The 19,447-nt window shown below is 37.4% G+C and overlaps 3 protein-coding genes across 9 annotated transcripts; 2 read left to right on the forward strand and 1 right to left on the reverse strand.

Moving 5' to 3' along the window:
• The first annotated feature begins 255 nt into the window (after positions 1-255).
• On the forward strand, positions 256-13,537 carry LOC124405174 (chromodomain-helicase-DNA-binding protein Mi-2 homolog). Of its 7 annotated transcripts, none has more exons than XM_046879847.1 (25): positions 256-443; positions 2,510-2,607; positions 2,794-2,916; positions 3,020-3,310; positions 3,413-3,706; positions 3,814-4,068; positions 4,901-5,063; positions 5,563-5,751; positions 5,846-6,035; positions 6,132-6,505; positions 6,587-6,756; positions 6,939-7,164; positions 7,241-7,704; positions 7,806-8,259; positions 8,377-8,694; positions 8,797-9,105; positions 9,190-9,458; positions 9,611-9,702; positions 9,840-10,029; positions 10,180-10,461; positions 10,555-10,839; positions 10,926-11,173; positions 11,269-11,554; positions 11,650-11,959; positions 12,072-13,537. In XM_046879847.1, the coding sequence occupies exons 1-25, from the start codon at positions 407-409 to the stop codon at positions 12,074-12,076; spliced, it is 5,922 nt and encodes a 1,973-aa protein (XP_046735803.1). In that variant the 5' UTR covers positions 256-406; the 3' UTR covers positions 12,077-13,537. The 7 variants fall into 7 exon arrangements, with proteins under 7 accessions (XP_046735803.1, XP_046735805.1, XP_046735807.1 ...); XM_046879849.1 differs by having other exon boundaries at positions 9,843-10,029; XM_046879851.1 differs by having other exon boundaries at positions 4,901-5,054.
• Positions 13,538-13,805: 268 nt separating this feature from the next.
• Positions 13,806-14,437, reverse strand: LOC124405661 (prefoldin subunit 1). Its single transcript, XM_046880747.1, has one exon. The coding sequence runs from the start codon at positions 14,349-14,351 to the stop codon at positions 13,971-13,973; it is 381 nt and encodes a 126-aa protein (XP_046736703.1). The 5' UTR covers positions 14,352-14,437; the 3' UTR covers positions 13,806-13,970.
• A 178-nt stretch (positions 14,438-14,615) lies between these two features.
• On the forward strand, positions 14,616-18,956 carry LOC124405656 (GATOR complex protein WDR24). Its single transcript, XM_046880740.1, has 14 exons — positions 14,616-14,799; positions 14,895-15,107; positions 15,214-15,330; positions 15,490-15,712; positions 15,840-16,053; positions 16,134-16,382; positions 16,451-16,611; positions 16,688-16,871; positions 16,998-17,151; positions 17,303-17,426; positions 17,520-18,024; positions 18,104-18,265; positions 18,377-18,534; positions 18,567-18,956. The coding sequence occupies exons 2-13, from the start codon at positions 15,011-15,013 to the stop codon at positions 18,503-18,505; spliced, it is 2,319 nt and encodes a 772-aa protein (XP_046736696.1). The 5' UTR covers positions 14,616-14,799; positions 14,895-15,010; the 3' UTR covers positions 18,506-18,534; positions 18,567-18,956.
• Positions 18,957-19,447: the final 491 nt, after the last annotated feature.

Here is a 19,447-nt window from a genome sequence, read left to right on the forward strand (position 1 = left end):
CGCCACGATTGATTGGCGAGTTATACAATAAGGTATGACAGGGCTTTATTAAATAAAAATTTAGAAGTTTAATACGCAGTACAACAATTAAGATAAAAGTTTGGTAAATGTAACAATGGTGAACAATAGGATGCATTGTTACTATGCAAGTCAAAAGTTGATCGGTGGTGGGGGGTTCCTTTCCGAAAAATTAAAAGTGGTGGGGGATAAAAATAGTAAAAGTGGAGGGGATGAACCGTAAAGTTGCCAAGACTGGAGGGGAAGCGGCGAGCAGCGAAAGAGGAGAAGTGATCGCACGCCGAGCACGGATCTACGTTGCGTTTATGTCGCATTTTCGCGAATATTTGCATATTATTCGCGCTCTCAGTGGGTGATCAGTGTTCAAATAGTTAATTAACATACGACAATGGCCTCAGACGAGGAAGTGGACGAAACCTACGCCGGTGAGTGTCGAAAAATGGTTAAGTTTGCCGGAATGTTATACACAGGCACGCAGGACGCGCGCTTTTCATATGATGGCTGCCATGTCAACTTGTCTTACGTGATTTTTAACTTTATTCAGAGCTAAATCGGCTCCTACATCTTTTTACCAGATGAATAACGACCAGGTCCAATTTTTCGTGTCAAAATCAACCTATTTTATTACCAAAATAATTATATTCAAAAAGTATCAAGCTAACCTTCCAAATTTTCAATTGTCAAAATTCTTCGATAATAGCTCGATTATTTTTGCATTTTCGACGTTAACAATATCAACGTACTTATTAGCTCTTACTTGTCTCTCAATATTCCAGATAAATATTTCTCTGATTACCAACCTTTGCAGATATCATCGGGGTGGTCTGTTTCAATACAAAGTTTACATTTCGCACTGCAAAATATATGTAAATCGAAAAATAAATATGGTACTTATATTTATGCATTGCTTCAATAATATTGCTTTCACATTTATCACACGGTTGAATCATCTACCGATCTTCGTAAATTTGTACAGGTTAAACTTATTGTAAATATATTTCAAAATGTTTTTCATTGCGTGTCGATAGGCTAACACTTGTGGGTCTTAATTAAATCGCATCAAATAACATTCGGAATTTACATACCGAGGTATCAAATTACAGTAGAATTTGAATGTAACTTTGAAAATACGCGAGTTCCTCGAATCCCGTACTGTACGGACATCGGCGTCGTATAATCACCCAACCGACCACAGTTTTCATACCTGCCTAAACTACCTGAGTAACTGTAAGAAAGAAGACCTAGTCGGTTGTAGAAGCGTAATTGTACAAAGGTCGAAAAGGTATACTAAATTTTCAGAATATTTCGTATCGCGTAAGCATTCTTCGTGCAAAAACGTGCACCTCATTTTACAATGTGTTTGATTTGCGAAGTAAGTTGTACCGATTCAATCTAATTTACTTGCGTCTCTTATTCATTTTACATTAAGTTTAAATTAGTACGAGTAATATTACTATCAATTCGTATACATTAACTGAAATGCTGTCCAAATGAATGTTAGGTATTTTAAGTAGGGGTTAAGAGATCTACCGGAGTATTTGCCCTTAATACAAAATGGCGGTCGCAAGTGTGTGTAACAAAGCAATTGCAACTCTAGATATTGCCAATATAATTTTTTCGTCACCAATTGTTTTTACCTGCAATGATAAAACTTCCCAAAACACTGCTAGCAACATCAAATTTTTACAATATACCATTTCTCAATGGCAAATGTTACCCAGAAAGCGTCAATTGCCGGCAATGTAAACAAGATCAACGCAGTCGATATGTGTGTGTGTGTGTGTGTGTGCGCGCGCGTGCGTGTGTGTGTGTTATATGTATATGCGTTTGCATACGTACGCGCGATTCCTTTCGTCGATCGTGCATACATGACCAAATACGCAGAGATTCATCGTAATTTCTACTCCTATTCGCAATGATCAATATTCACATTAACAAATAATTTTTTTCAAACTGAATATTTTATTCGAAACGAAATACAATATATATGATCATCCTGGATAAAGAGTATTTCTGTTCACCTCTTATTAAGCAATGAAACGGTTCTTATTATTGATTTCTTGAGGTATTAAAATATGAGGTGTCATTCGCAATATTCAACAATAAATTCTATGCTGTAGTATGAAAATATTAAAATCTCCTAAGTCGCATAGATTGGCTGTGGAAACGATGCATTCCAGTTTTTCACCACCTCCCCCCCTCCCCCATCAAGCTCCCTTCTCTTCACCCTCACCGCATCTATCTATCTCTGGCCCAATATCACACTAAGGTGGCAACCTTGATGAGATTGTGTATGCATGAGTCTGCCTATAGATAGCTTGCTGTACACAAACCTGTGTGTCATGTTTCATTTGATCACAAATCGATATAATTCGTTTAATGGATCTATATCAACTGAAGCCTTGATGAATATCTCAGATTATTCAGCAATATATCAGATATATAAATTATATGTATACACATATAGACAACTGAGTTTTTTTTCTTCCAGTAGGAGAGGAAGAAGCAGACGAAGCTGGAGTTGCTCTACCAAGTACTGGCCAACCAGTTGCCGAGGGGTCATCTGATGCTGAAGAGTCTCAGAGACTGGTAATGCATAGTCTGCCAATGAAATTTTACAATTCATGTTATAATATAACAAGCATTAACCATTGCTTTTATTTAAAAAAATTTTAAATATTTGATCAAATGTCTGTTATGTTGCTGCAAATTGATAGTTAAATTTTTCCGATCTAATTCAAGTAACTAACTTTTATACATCTTACATTTGCATAGGAGGAAGATGATGATTACGAACCAGAAGAACGAAAGAAGAAAAAAGGAAAGAAGCGAAAAGCTCGTAGTGAAGATAAGAAAGGAAAAAAGAAGAAGAAGAAGAAAAAATCTGACTCCGGAGACGTAAGTATTTCAGCATGAAATCTAATGATCCCAGATTACCAGTTCTAGCCATAAAGCGCCAGGAGAGCTCACTTACTTATCAAGTACTTTCATATCACTTCAGGAAAGTGATTTTGCTGCAGCTGAACCTACAGAAGCTGCAGGAGATGACAGTGACTATGCTGGAAATCGCAAGAGTCGAAAATCATCTTCACGGAAATCTTCCGGGCACAATACATCAGCCGTACAACCTCAAGAGCCCAACACGGGAATGCCAACGATAGAAGAAGTCTGTAGTACATTTGGGCTCACTGATGTACAAATAGATTATTCTGAAGCAGATTTTCAGAATCTTACGACTTATAAGCTTTTCCAGCAACATGTCCGGCCTCTTTTAGCCAAAGAAAACCCCAAGGTACTTTTTCCCTCATAATTACTTCCCAGAATGCATAATACTTTCATAAAGCGATGTTTTGAGATTTTAGATGCCATTTCAATAATTGTCAATTACTTTCAGGTGCCTATGTCTAAGCTGATGATGTTAGTAGCTGCAAAGTGGCGAGACTTTTCTGAATTGAATCCCAACACTCAGCCAGACGCCGATGCTCCACCTAGTAACATTGATGATGACAGCAGAAGCTCTAGAGTTAATCGTGGGACACTGATTCAAGATGTTGACGATGATGAAGATGAAGATGATGACAGTGATCGAAGAAGAAAATCTAGAGGTTCTCGTGCGAAAAAGGGGAAGAAGGCTTCTAAAGTTCCTACTCTCAAAATCAAGTTAGGAAAACGCAAGCGCGGCAGTTCGGTGAGGCATATACTTATAGTTATAATTTTATGCATCATTTTATGTCACCTCTACTCGACACAAAAATTAAACAATCTTACTAACGTTACAACAAATGTGGGTTCCAGGACGAAGAGGCAGAAGGTAGTGGCATTGGGTCGGACAGAGATTCGGATATGGAGTTTGAACAGATGCTCGCTGACGCAGAAGAACCTCCTGGAGCAGACGGCAGAAGTAAGGGGCCTGAAGAGAGTGGTCTGGAGGCTGTCCCAGTAGACCCGCCGATTAGAAGAAAAGCTAAAACTAAGATCGGCAACAAAACCAAAAAGAAGAAAAAGACGAAGACGACATCTAAATTTCCTGATGGCGAGGAAGGTCTCCAGGTAGTGTCAAGCTTCAAATGGCTTATGCGTTCATTGCAGTTTCAATCGCGCTTTAATATCATCATCATCGGACGCTGAGTTACTCGCTACTACTAAACTTGATGAAATTCAGTTCAAAGTCACGTCAGTCATTCATGCTCAAATCATTCAACGCATCCTTCATTTTTTTTTTGTGTAGTAATGGTACCTCTCAGAAATTTTTTTCATTATATTCCTTTAGTTAAAAATATCCAAATCGTTGCAATTGTTTGTTGAATTGTTCAGATTCCTGTGACTTTAAATATATTGATTAAAAAAAATCTATGTTGAAGGTATCTTAAAATCACCGTTATATTATGACTCGGTAAATAACTCTACACCACACGAAAAAACAAAACTATTGTGAATATTTTCATTTGAAATGATTTCAAAGTTCATCGAAATATCAACGAACGCATTTGCTTTGTTGCTTGACTCTGCCTTAGTAGTATTGTATGATAGGTTGCTTAGTTCTTGGAACGTGTCAGCATGAAAATTTTTATTCTGTTTATGTCAATTTAGTTTATTGTAACCACAAAATCACCGTAATCGGAAATTGAAAAATTCCAATTTCTAAAAGTAGGCAGTTCAAAAGCCTGAAATATGGAACATAATTGTACTAATTTACTGAGCATGTGGTGAACTGTATTATATTCTTTTCTTTCCTTTTTATTCTTATTATTCTATATACTTGCTGCATTTCAGATTATTTACCACTACCAGAAACCGTTGTTCTACTGCCACTATCAGAGCATTGGTTATTATCGACAAAGTTGAAAGTGTAATAACCTTGGAATTCTTTTCTTTCATGCAGACTGACCACCAAGATTACTGTGAGGTCTGTCAGCAAGGTGGTGAAATCATATTGTGCGATACCTGTCCCCGAGCGTATCATTTGGTGTGCCTCGAGCCAGAATTGGAAGAGACTCCTGAGGGCAAGTGGAGCTGCCCTCACTGCGAAGGCGAAGGTATTACAGGTACCTCCTTTAATTCCCTACCCCCCGCATCCTCTCCCGTTTTTAGGCGTGAGCTTATAACTTTGCTACACAAATTGATAATAATTTGCTCGTATTGCAAACTTGATTTTCTTTGATCATATAATATTTATGAGTCATGATCACGATGCTATAACTCAAGAGGCACATTTCAACATGTCATCAGATATGATAATTAAAAGTATACTTAATGTCTATCTGAAAGATATCTTTTTTTCCGACTCATGTCCAGTAAAATATCCCATTAGACATAAGTTTAAAAAAACTATATGTTTCAGGTGGACATTAGGAATACTCTTATGCCTTGTATTTGATAACATCTTGAAATGTGCCACTTTGGAAGGCTCTGTATTTGTTAAAAACTGAATATTGCGCAAATTAACTTTTGTTACTTTATCCGGCTTACAGATTTTATCTGGCTATTTACATATGTTGAAAATTCATCTGTTTCGTTGTGTAATCTAAATATTTCATGTCTAAGGAGGTGCGGCTGATGATGATGACGAACACATGGAGTTTTGTAGAGTGTGCAAGGATGGTGGCGAACTCTTATGCTGCGACAGCTGCACTAGTGCATACCATACGCATTGTCTGAATCCACCCCTTTCCGAAATACCAGATGGCGATTGGAAGTGTCCTAGATGTTCTTGCCCACCAGTCCACGGAAAAGGTATTCACAATCGGATGTGTTGAAATTCTTCGAGCCCAGGTCACTGATTTTTAAGAAATAGAAAATGTCAACTATATCCTACTTTTTATTACAGTGGCTAAAATCCTAACTTGGCGTTGGTCAGAGTGTCCTGAAACACCGTCAGAAGAGCCTTCCACGAGTAAAGCCGCTCCCAAACAGCGTAAAATGCGAGAGTTCTTTGTAAAATGGGCTGACATGTCCCATTGGCATTGTGACTGGATCACAGAATTACAACTGGACGTTTTTCATCCACTTATGTTTAGGTATTGAAAGCAAAGCAACGTGCTGATTTATCGGTCAACCATGAAATGTGAAGTCATTATTATAAACCTTTCTGATCCTTTATAAAACGTTTATAGAAATTACACACGTAAATATGACATGGATGAGCCACCAAAATTGGAAGAACCACTTGACGAAGGGGATTCTCGTGTAAAACGACTGCAGCAACAAGATGGAGCTACCAACAGAGATGAATATAACCTAGAGGAGCGATTCTATCGATATGGTGTAAGGCCAGAGTGGCTGGTAGTTCATCGAGTGATTAACCACAGAGTGCAACGAGATGGCAGAGCAACTTATCTAGTAAAATGGCGAGATCTTGGCTATGACCAAGCTACTTGGGAAGACGAGCACGCTGATATTCCTGGTCTGAAGCAGGCTGTTGAATATTACCTTGATTTGAGGGCTGCAAATTGCTGCGATGGAAGTACTTCTCGCAAAGGCAAAAAAGGTGAGATTACTACTACTTCCACCTGAGTTATCTACGTCAAATCATTATTTTAATGCCTGTTTTGTTCTACTTTCTCATCAGGCAAAGGCAAAAGGTCTAAAACCCGTGAGATAATTGATGATGAAGAGAGAACACCCAAAAGATATACTCCTCCGCCAGAAAAGCCGACAACTGACTTGAAAAAGAAATATGAACGTCAACCCGATTACTTGGATATAACTGGAATGCAGTTACATCCTTACCAATTAGAGGTGTGTATTGGCCAACTTCAATTACCGGAGCTAATTAATAGACAAGAAAGAAAATTTGATAATTTCTTTAAGAATCTCCGAACTACCAAGATTGTCATCATTTCACTATTTACTTCTCACTCTCTTGGTAGGTACGGGAATTGGCTGGATATATTTGATTAAATGCATTTCGATATTTTTAGGGTTTGAATTGGTTGAGGTATTCATGGGGCCAAGGAATAGACACAATATTGGCTGATGAAATGGGTCTGGGAAAAACAATTCAAACTATCACATTTTTATATTCACTTTACAAAGAAGGGCACTGCAAGGGCCCGTTTCTTGTGTCAGTCCCATTGTCCACCATCATAAATTGGGAGCGTGAATTTGAAACATGGGCGCCAGACTTTTATTGCGTTACTTATGTTGGTGAGTATTATTGTTCCGAATGGTCCAAAAAGTTTCATAATGGATTGCTTGACCAAAAATTTGCAATTCATTTTAGGTGACAAGGACAGTCGAATTGTCATACGTGAAAACGAATTGTCATTTGAAGAAGGAGCCGTGCGTGGTGGCCGAGCTTCAAAAATTCGCAGTTCACAAATAAAGTTCAATGTCTTATTGACCAGCTATGAACTAATCTCCATTGATTCAGCTTGTCTTGGATCTATTGATTGGGCAGTCTTAGTGGTAGACGAGGCCCACAGATTAAAGTCTAATCAATCAAAGTTCTTCAGATTACTAGCATCGTACAACATTGCTTACAAACTGCTACTGACTGGAACCCCATTACAAAATAATTTGGAAGAACTGTTTCATTTATTAAACTTCTTATGCCGAGATAAATTCAATGACTTAGCTGCTTTTCAAAATGAATTTGCTGACATATCTAAAGAGGAACAGGTCAAGAGATTACATGAGATGCTTGGTCCTCACATGCTTCGAAGATTGAAAGCTGATGTCCTTAAGGTTAGTTCATCTTTACATGACTAACAATTTAAAAAAAATAAATTAGGCACCAGTCTGCATAGGCTTATAATATTATACCTTGAATAAAATGAATTTTTCAGAATATGCCAAGCAAATCAGAGTTCATTGTCCGTGTTGAATTATCACCCATGCAGAAGAAGTATTACAAGTACATCTTAACGCGAAATTTCGAAGCGTTGAATCCTAAGGGCGGAGGACAACAAGTTTCTTTGCTAAATATCATGATGGATCTGAAAAAGTGCTGTAATCATCCTTACTTATTTCCTGCTGCATCTCAAGAGGCTCCGACTGGTCCAAATGGCAATTATGAATCATCAGCCTTAATCAAAGCTGCTGGAAAACTTGTTTTACTAAGCAAAATGCTTAAAAGATTGAGAGATGGTGGACACAGAGTACTGATTTTCTCTCAAATGACAAAAATGTTGGATATTCTTGAAGACTATTTAGAGGGAGAAGGATACAAGTATGAGAGGATTGATGGAAACATTACTGGTACTCAGAGACAAGAAGCCATCGACAGGTTCAACGCTCCGGGTAATTTATTTGGATATTTTATGCATAACCTCAGTTATCACTGTTTTTAATTGGGATTTGCGTTATTTTGGAGCATTATGACAATTGTTCAATGTTACCGTGTTTTCGTTTCTGTAGGGGCACAACAATTTGTATTTTTGCTATCCACACGAGCTGGTGGTCTTGGTATTAATTTAGCCACAGCTGATACTGTGATCATCTATGATTCTGATTGGAATCCGCATAATGATATTCAAGCATTCAGCAGAGCCCATAGAATTGGTCAGGCGAATAAAGTGATGATATACAGATTTGTGACCCGTAATTCTGTTGAAGAAAGAGTTACACAAGTAGCTAAACGTAAAATGATGCTCACTCACTTGGTTGTGCGACCTGGCATGGGTGGCAAGGGTGCCAATTTTAGTAAACAAGAATTGGATGATATTCTGCGCTTTGGTAAGTAAGATTGAAATCTCGTTCTAATTATTTCGTACAATGTTAAGTGAAGAGTCTTGGATTCTTTTCAGAGCTTGATGGTTATTCTTTCTTTACATTTAGGTACGGAAGAGTTGTTCAAAGAAGAAGAAGGTAAAGAAGATGAGGCTATTCATTATGATGACAAAGCTGTCGCTGAGCTGCTTGATAGGAGTAAAGAAGGAATTGAGCAGAAAGAGAACTGGGCAAATGAGTATTTGAGCTCCTTCAAGGTTGCATCATATGTAACCAAGGAAGGTGAAATCGAAGAAGAAGCTGACACTGAAATTATCAAACAAGAAGCTGAGAACACCGACCCAGCTTATTGGATTAAACTACTAAGACATCACTATGAGCAACAACAAGAAGACATTGCAAGGACACTTGGCAAAGGTATAATTTTCAGATAACATATTCGTACTTTGCGATTGCGACTATGGATTTTCAAATTAATGTCCTTACATCATTCCGATCCAGGCAAGCGTGTGAGAAAACAAGTAAATTACAATGACGGTGGGGTGACTGGCGACCAAGGTACAAGAGATGACCAACCATGGCAGGAGAATTTATCAGATTACAATAGCGACTTTAGTGCTCCTAGTGACGATGACAAGGAGGATGACGATTTTGATGAAAAAGGTGATGGAGATCTTTTGTCACGGAGAAGTAGACGTCGCTTGGAGAGACGTGATGAAAAAGATCGACCTCTACCACCGCTCTTGGCGCGAGTTAATGGAAACATTGAGGTTTGTTTTGCTAGATAATATTTCATCTATCTAAGTTTGAATTTAAAATTCATAGTTTGGTTTTATTGTTTGATCAAACTATCCTCGGTGATTTCAGAAGTGTGAGTTCCCATGAAAGTAATTCAGGGATATAAGACTTTTGTTTGTTTTAGGTTCTTGGTTTCAATGCCAGACAACGTAAAGCATTCCTTAATGCAATTATGAGGTATGGGATGCCACCACAGGATGCCTTCAATTCGCAGTGGTTAGTTGCACAACTAAAACTTTACTACATAATGATTTATATACAGTGAATAGTAAATAACAGCGACATAACATATCACATTTTGAACAAATTCATAAATCGAGAGCTAGAATTGTAGTCGGTACTGCATTTATCTGTAGGTTGGTGCGAGACCTGCGGGGCAAATCCGAGAAGAACTTCAAAGCATACGTCTCATTGTTTATGCGACATCTGTGCGAACCTGGAGCTGACAATGCAGAAACTTTTGCGGATGGAGTTCCAAGGGAAGGACTCAGCCGACAACATGTTCTAACCAGGATCGGTGTTATGTCACTGATCCGAAAAAAGGTGGGTCTTTTTTTAATTGTTAATTAAGGCACTATGTGTGTCATTTTGAGCAATCATGGATAAGCTGCCATTGATCATTTACTTTCCAATAGTTTTGCTTACATAATAACGTTAATGTGAATGATTATGCAACTGTAATTGTTACCATAGGTTCAGGAATTTGAGCACATCAATGGTTATTATTCGATGCCAGAGATGATTCGTAAGCCTGTTGAGCCTGTTGAACCTGTAAAAGCAGAAGGAGCTGGAGATAGCGGAGCCACTGGTACAAGTAGTACTAGTGCGACACCTGCTACATCGAATGCCCCGAGCCCCAGTCCTGCTGCCACACCAACACCTGTGAATACTTCTATTGATCCTGTTGTTAAACCTACTGTGGATGCACTTGAGTCTAAAGATCCAAAGGAGGATACCAAGGATAAAGATAAGGAGGTAAGGAAATTGCGTCTGTGTTATTTCCCGCGGCTTGCGTATGTAAAATTATTAACAACGAAGATGTATCGAAATACTTTTCTGTGTTTGTAGACCACGGATATGCAAGAAATAAAAGAAGAGCAAAACGAGACTAAGGAAGATGATGAGCTCAACAAAGATAAAGAAAAGGAAAAAGAAAAAGAGGAGGTTAAAACAGAGGACGGAGAAGTCGAAAAATCTGACAAAGCTAAGGAAAAGACGGAAATTAGGTCAGAGGAGAAACCAGCACTCAAAATTGACGAAAAGTCTGAATATTCTGAAGTCAAACCGAAACCTGAATCTGAAGAAGATGTTGTAATTGTCAAAGATGATGACGAAGAGGGAGATAAAAAAGAGGTATGTTCCACCAAAACTAGGGTGTATTTCAAACCTTTGTTCCAAAATTCCTAAGTTGTGACTTTCAATTTATTCTTTCTCTACAGGACAAGGATAGTAAAGACAAAGAAACGAAAGATTCGGATTCGGAGACAACAAAACCAAAGCGCAAATTCATGTTTAATATTGCTGACGGTGGCTTCACCGAATTACATACTCTGTGGTTGAATGAAGAGAAAGCTGCAGTTCCAGGGCGTGAATACGAAATTTGGCATCGTCGACACGATTACTGGTTACTTGCTGGTATTGTGACCCACGGCTATGGCCGCTGGCAAGATATTCAGAATGATATCAGGTATATTTACAGTTCCAAATTGGTTTTCGTCATTTCAAGGTTTTTCCAATGTCAGCAAAATTTGAATATTAAACGTTTAATTTCTTAACACCTAGGTTTGCTATTATCAATGAACCATTCAAGATGGATGTAGGTAAAGGCAATTTCTTGGAAATAAAGAATAAATTTTTGGCACGACGTTTCAAGCTGTTAGAACAAGCTCTTGTCATAGAAGAACAGCTCAGAAGAGCAGCTTACCTGAATTTGACACAAGATCCCAACCACCCTGCAATGAGTCTCAATGCACGCTTTGCAGAGGTTGAATGTCTTGCTGAATCGCACCAACATTTGAGCAAGGAGAGCCTGGCTGGCAACAAGCCAGCCAACGCTGTTCTCCACAAGGTATTTCATTGTTTGAAATATTGTACAATTCTTGACCTTAATATACGATTATTAAATGTTTTTCTGTGACATCAACACGCGTTTTCTAATTATAGGTATTAAACCAGCTTGAAGAACTTTTGTCAGATATGAAATCTGATGTGAGCCGTTTGCCGGCAACATTGGCAAGAATTCCTCCGGTTGCACAGCGGCTTCAAATGTCAGAAAGATCCATCTTGAGTCGACTGGCGGCAACTGCACCAGGTGGAAACAGTAACCAGTCAGGTCAAGCAGCTCTTTTAGCTCAACAATTCCCTGCCGGATTTTCGGGCGGGCAGTTACCTGCCACATTTGCAGGTGCAGCAAATTTTGGAAACTTTAGGCCACAGTATTCGGTTCCTGGGCAACCGCCTCAAGGTTTTACAGGTATAAACTAGTGTTATACTACTTCACTTGTAACTCACATGTACTGAATTTTTTAAATAGAGTTACATCTTTCAAGTCAGTTCTTTTGTTGAATAAGTTTATTGTTTTTCAGCTTGAACACTTAGCCCAATTGATGGTGGCTCAATCCAGTGCATCTTATAAGATGTGGACAAAACTCCTGACTAAATCATTTGCGTTGTAATCATATTTTTCGTAAATCACAACTTTTAGCTAAATTTTCATTAGCTAAGGTAAGATCTAAGCACTTAACCTAATACTTAATAATAAATTCACTCCCCCTGTATTTATTATGTGTACATTTAACGTCAAACATTAACTATGCATCATGTTTTTTAATGACGTAAGATAATTGATAAAACGCATACATTAGATGCGTAGAAATTCAAAAGTGGAAGTACATATTTAGCTTTATTTGTAATTCAGCATCATTATGCCAAATTCAGTGGAATGTACTGACTTAAGAAATACCACGTTTAAAATCACTGGATGATTCATAAACATGCCAATGTATTTTAATATGAATGATTTCAACAAATTCAGTTTTACTTTTAAATATGATCATAGATTGTTATATTTCATTCGAAGGAATTCAAATTTTTGTATTATTTATTGCGAAATATCATAACAAACGACTTCCCTCAGATACAACAATACATTTTACAGTTATATTGATGCAAACAATTCTACATTTAATAATGGTTTATTAAAGTCACATCGCATGAATATGCTGTACAGCGTTGTTACATTAAAATATGAGAGGCATGAAACGCTACGCTTGAGAGAACTCTTGTTGTCTACCACATTACTGTAACGCAGGGGACGTTCATCCTTCAAAAAGGTAGTGCAAATTCTTGATTCCATTTGATAAATCTTGTTTTAAGCTTCATCTGCTATGGTAATTCGTCACTAGTACAATGTTTCTCAAGTGGAACTTCATAAGTCGACTAGATATATATGTACAAATTTCAGGGCTCGCCTTCGATTTTTTTTGTTTACTTGACTTATTTCATTTGGAACTTGAAATAAATCTGCAGATTGGAGTTGATTATTCAGGTTTCACTACTTGTTTTTTTTTTTTATCATATTTAGGTTTCATCAAATTTCCATCCATTTGGAAATACTCAATAGCAATATAAATAATTGTGAGCAATTGCAAGGCCAATCTTGTTCCCTGTGTTATTCCAGTAAGACATGTGATATAATATTACGCAATTAACGAATAACTGCATACAAACGAAAAGTGATTAATACTAGAGAAAATTTAAAAAGAAATTGCCCATCTATAAAATTGTAATCTTTTTTACTCTTTGAGGAGTAAAAAAAGAAGAATGAAAGAAAGAACAAAGGTTTCGTGACATTATTTCTTTTTTAAATACAATGAATCAGCTGAAGCGCCAAGTTTTGGCACATGTAGATTTTTAAGTGTAGTTGATGAGGTTCACGGAATCAGTTTAAGATAATAAGTGGATTAAATTTAGAAAGGAAAAAAAAAAAAAAAAAATTAGCTGTAAGGAAGACAGTCTGTTGTATGTAACATTCCTGTCACTGGAATAAATTAATGATAATTGTAAAATGAAGTTCTCAAATCAATTATCCCACATGTCTTAGTATTTATAAGAATATTTTACTGATCATTCTCACATTTAGTCACGATAAAAATAAGACTTTAATACAAATTCGTAAATTCAAAATTTGTAAAATTAGAGAAATGAAGCCTGGTTACAGTAAGCCTACCTGGCACAATGGTTGCTATCCAATGACTCCGAGACAAATAACTGATGTCTCTACATTAACCAGTAGATAAATAAGATAAAACGAGTGAAGGTAATATGTAAACACAATAGGTTTATTTTATGGATTACATTTATTGAAAGCACAAAAATATTAAATATGTTAAATTAGAGTTACAACTGATAGATGCGATATTGCTTGAATAAGGGAACAACTTCGATCGAAGAGTAAAAGCAAGTAAAGACATGAAACTGCTCGGTCAACCAGAGGACTCGTTGCTTTGTCGTTGCTGAACCATTTCTCTGACGTTATTTGCGTTATCCTTTAAGCTACGATCCAAAAACGCTTTATTGTTCTCTAGAGTTTTGATCTTCTCGTCGGCCGTTTTCATCCGTTTCTCAAGCCCTTCTTTTACGCTCGCGATATCGTCAAGCAGGAACATTCGACCCACGCTCTCGTAGGTTTTCGTGTTTGGAGGAAGTGAGGTTACCTCCTTAACCGTAAGCTCGGCATGCTGCTTCGTTCGTTTTAACGAATCAATTTGTACGTCTGCGAGCTTTAATTTTTGTGTCGTATCAATTATCTTCTGCTGTAGTTCGGAAAACGCTTTTTTCAGCTCCTGGTCTTGCGCTTTTGCCATTTTACTTTCGAATTACTAACCTCACGTTATGTCAAAAATCGCCAAATGCGCACACATCGAAGAATGGAAAATCGAGGGTCGCCTCGGTGGCCTATACGAATTGGTGTGATCACGGTGGATCACGGCACTGAAATCACGGAGTATCAATATGTATGTCTACGATCACGGGGCGTTGATGACACGGCCATTTTTTTAAATACATTTTTTGAGGAACAATAATGACAAATAACCATCATACCATTATTCAATTATTCTTACACCGTGACCAAAGAGGATGCATTATACCGCACTCGCCAAAAATTGACCTTAGTTCAATGACATTGACAGTAGTGTGATTACTATAAATGTGTTCGCCGTAAAATCATAAAGATCAGGGACAGAGAATTCATAAATCATTTATAACGTTTATATTGTAGCATAAATAGCGTGTGTCATAATGACGAATGAAGTGCGTATTTCATTGTATAAAAACAATCAATCAAATAATTCACTATCTTACTTCTGGCAGGCGTACCACGTGTTTATAAAATGTGTAATTCACAGAATCGGGTATTAGACTGACGTTTGATAAGAGTCATATAGTCCAACCTCAATTAGGGGATACCGCGTGAGGCAATCGAGACAATTATTGATAAAATTTGGAGCCCGCTGTTGTCAACATGACATCAAAAACGGTATTCGTTACGCAGGAGGGACCGGCAAATGCCTTAGCCCTAAATAAAGACAATACTCAAGTTGTGATCGCTGGACGCAATGGTAAGACAACCTTTTTCAAATCCTTTCTAAGTGACTAAGCTGTTTTATTATTTTTCCATACAATTTACTGTTTTATTAAACATTTATTATCGATTTTCTTTCTTAGTTTTCAAAATATTCACCCTACTTGAAGATAAGTTTGAAGAAGTCTGCAATCTGAGAGTTGGGAAGAATCTTAATCTGAATTTTTCGTGCAACGATGTCGCTTGGAATTTAATCGATGGTAAATAATACACAATACATTTAATTGTCCAGTACTACTTGGTTTGGAAAATCCTCTGTTTCCTTAATCATCGGTATCATTTCCTAATTAAGATGCTGAATTTTCATGTACATACCTCATGATTCACGCTATAAAAGAATGATTAATTGTCTTTCTTAGATCACATATTGGCAACTGCAGCCACTAACGGCGCTGTGGTGGTATGGAACCTGAATCGACCTTCTCGGTCAAAACAGGAACATGTGTTTATCGACCATAAAAGAACTGTAAATAAAGTGAGTTTTCACATGACTGAGCCAATGTGGTTAATATCTGGTTCTCAAGACGGAACTATGAAATGTTTCGATTTGAGAATTAAGGAGGCTACGAAAACATTTTACAGGTAGGGCAAGCCATATGGAAATGCTGTCCAAATTGCAGTTGCGAAGGTTTATACTGCAATGAAGTTAAGAGTCAATCTGTTTCTTGCCAATTTACTTGTAAAATCGCTTATTTGTTCACTTTTATAGCAACACAGAATCTGTGCGAGATGTGCAGTTTTCACCGCATCAACAATACACATTTGCGGCTGTTTCGGAAAATGGTCATGTTCAGCAATGGGACTTGAGGAAACCCGACCGATGCTTCCAGCATTTCACAGCACACAGTGGGCCAATTTTTGCTTGCGATTGGCACCCTGAAGCCTCGTGGCTAGCAACTGCTTCACGTGATAAAACAATTAAGGTATAGATACTTATGGGAATATAATACAGGGATTATTTTAGTGCTTATACAGAACAGAGATTAAAATTTTTTTACTTCAGGTGTGGGACATATCAGCTAAACCCACGTGTGAATATACAATCCATACAATTGCATCTGTGGGTAGAATAAAATGGCGACCTCAAAGAAAGTATCACATCGCAAGCTGCGCCTTGGTAGTAGATTGCAGCATTAATGTTTGGGATATCAGAAGACCTTATATACCGTTTGCTAGTTTTAATGAGCATAAAGATGTTCCAACTGGTGTTGCCTGGAGAGGAGATCCTCAGTACTTTTTTTCAACAAGCAGGGTAAGTATTTCTGGTGTCAGAATGAAGAAAGTATTCCAGAGCAAAAATTCACAAGTCTTGTATCCTAGGATTGTACATTATATCATCACGTGTTTAAAGATGCAACTAGACCAGCAAGCAAAGCAAATCCTCAAGGTATTGCACTCAACTGCAAGGGTGATGTGGCATATGCTTGCAAAATCAGTGTGAATGCACCAACTACTGTTAAACAGTTGACTAACATCATGAGGTACTTCTCGTGCTTGTCTTAATTGCCGCAACTAGTTGACATTTTTATTAACGCTACACTATTTTATCGTTCATAGGAAATCTCCAGCAAGTAATGACACCTTCTGTATGGCCTCTAGTATGATGCACAGATTCACGGAAACTGCACCGCGAGAACCTAAGTGGTTTAGGGAATGTGCTGAAGGATACTTACTCAGCGGTAGACTTAATGATATTTGTGATCATAATGCAGCAGTTGCCATTACAGCAGGCAGAAATGATGTGCGTATAACTAAAAAAATATGTCCCTCCACCATTCATACTTAGGTAATAGGTCAAAACATTATAAGTAAGCAGTAAACATTAGTTGAGCGCCATTCTATAGACGTAAATAAAAAATTTTCGTAGATAAGTACAGTATGGAGTATAACAAAAACACTGTATGCAAATCCGCTTGGAAATATGCTGAAATCGTCGCCAAATGTTTCAAAAGAAGATACCGTCAACACTCTGAATCTTGCACAAATCGCAATTGGACCAACAGTTGATCAGACAAATACAGGTATGGCCAAATTGCCGAGATTACCATATCAGGTAAAATACTGCAAATTTGTTAAACATGTATGTAGAACTTAATGCATGGAACAACTTATTGGGTTTTTTCAACCTACTTATTATTCTAGCATACTAATGTTAATAATACCACTATTCAGGTCATGAAAATGATGTGAAATCACTGCAAGGTGAAGCGCCTGGTGTAATTAGTGGTGGTGATGATGAGACTGAGACTGATGAGATGACTGAGAATCAAAATTTTATTGGCCCCATACTTCCCAGGTACTTTGCAGGTGTAACATTCTAGTGTTCAATTAATAGCTGTACAATTTTCATTCGGAATTTGTACTTTACCAATACGAATATTTTTTAAAGTCACAGGCGATACTTGGCTGGACACAAATGTCCACCAAAGGGTGATTTCTTCTTTGGAGACGGTGAACTAGAACCAATAACAATGGACTACACATCTGGTTACATACACAACCTCATGAATCATGAAAATGATTGGACATTGCCTAAAGAAGCATTCCCTTTGCGACACGAAATACAGGACAGATCCCCACCTCCTGAACAATTTTCCAATCATTCTCCAGATATGAATGACAATGACTCAGGATCAGTCACAGTGGAGGATCAACCTTGTGAACTAATAGTGACTGCGGTTCCCAAGCCATCATTTTGGGACCCGACACAACTAATTGAAGAAGCATTGAGACATCATGCAGCAATTTTGGATGTTCAAACATCAGCGTCGATATTAATTGCTCTTGGAGAACGAAGGAAGAGTTTGAACATCGAGGCAGCAACTCAAGAGCATTGGTTACTCGAATATATCGATATGTTAGGTAGATTCAAATTATGGGAAATTGCTACACAGGTAAGTGAAAAATTATAAAAATGTTTATAGAGACAATACGATGATTGAACAAACGTTCCATAGATCCATTGATCCATAGATTATACAGCTAGCCTGGATGCCGTCTGTGTCTCAATTGAATCAGCAATCAACAACAATACATGCGTGCTGCACAACGTGTACCAAACCTCTCCAGAGATCAGCTTGGCTCTGTGATCGATGTCACACTTCAAGACATGCTCTCTGTTCGGTTTGCCATCAAGTGAGTGTAACTTGTTATGGATTTTTATCAATCATAACATAGCTGCTTCATACATTAAGCAGTGTTTTAACTGCAATAGATATTCCAAATGATTCAAATAATACCTTTCAGGTTGTGCGGGGTGTGTATGCATGGTGTCAAGGTTGTGCTCATGGGGGACATGTAATTCATATGAATGAATGGTTCGAGAGTAATCGTCAATGCCCAACAGGCTGTGGCCACATTTGCGAGTTTACTTAGCTGCAAAATTTTTGCTTTCCATTGGCTACCAACTTATTGAAGACTGCTGTTGCTTTTTCTGCAGTGAAGGTATTACAGTACCTAATTTGGGAATGCAGTTAATTACTGAAAGGAGTGATAAGTAAAGAAATTATTATGAGGCAGGTACAGTGCAGAAACTCCGACCACGCTCATAAATCTTTTTAAACCGCACAATGTTATGTCGCATCAAAGTGACACCTTCTAGTCATTGACAATGATTATTCGACATTTACAGTTATTTACTATCAAAGTGCATCAGACGCTCATCTTTTTACTTTTTGTCCTGAAATTTAAGACTTATTTCACGACACTCAAGGTAATGATTTGGTAGATCATTACTTGTAATTTGAAGTAAGAGCCCTGCTGGTAGTGAAGACACATGAGTTGAACCTACGTTTTCGATTATGACCCATCGAAAAAGGGACTGCATGGAGAAAAGATATACCTAGAAATGAAATGGTTTTGGAAAATCTTAACAAAAGCTTTCCAGGTAATTTATACTACCACTAACATGTAGTGTTGTACTGAGTGTATTGAAACGTCAATAGAATCATTATTTTCAGAGATCAAAATTTTTAAGGTTACTCATTTTGTCGATAACCGATCTAAGTTATTCATGCATTAAAAATACAAAATTAGGATTGTTTTCTTATATGCAAATATTGTGTTTGATATGAATAATGTACATAATTTTGTCATAGTTTTAACTAATGTAAATATGTAAAGCAAATAGGCCAGTAGTAAAACCAAGCAGTAAGAGAAGATGAAGTACAAAACATAATGCTTGTACTTGCTTCATATTTTTATGTATAAAACTCGTACGAAACGTTTTATTTGATCTGTTATGTTGTAACTGAAGAAATTCAACATATATAGTGGGTAAATCGAGGATGAAGGACTTGCAATGATTTTAATGTGCTT

Source organism: Diprion similis, chromosome 4 (assembly GCF_021155765.1).
Source record: "Diprion similis isolate iyDipSimi1 chromosome 4, iyDipSimi1.1, whole genome shotgun sequence".
NCBI classification, from domain to species: domain Eukaryota; kingdom Metazoa; phylum Arthropoda; class Insecta; order Hymenoptera; family Diprionidae; genus Diprion; species Diprion similis.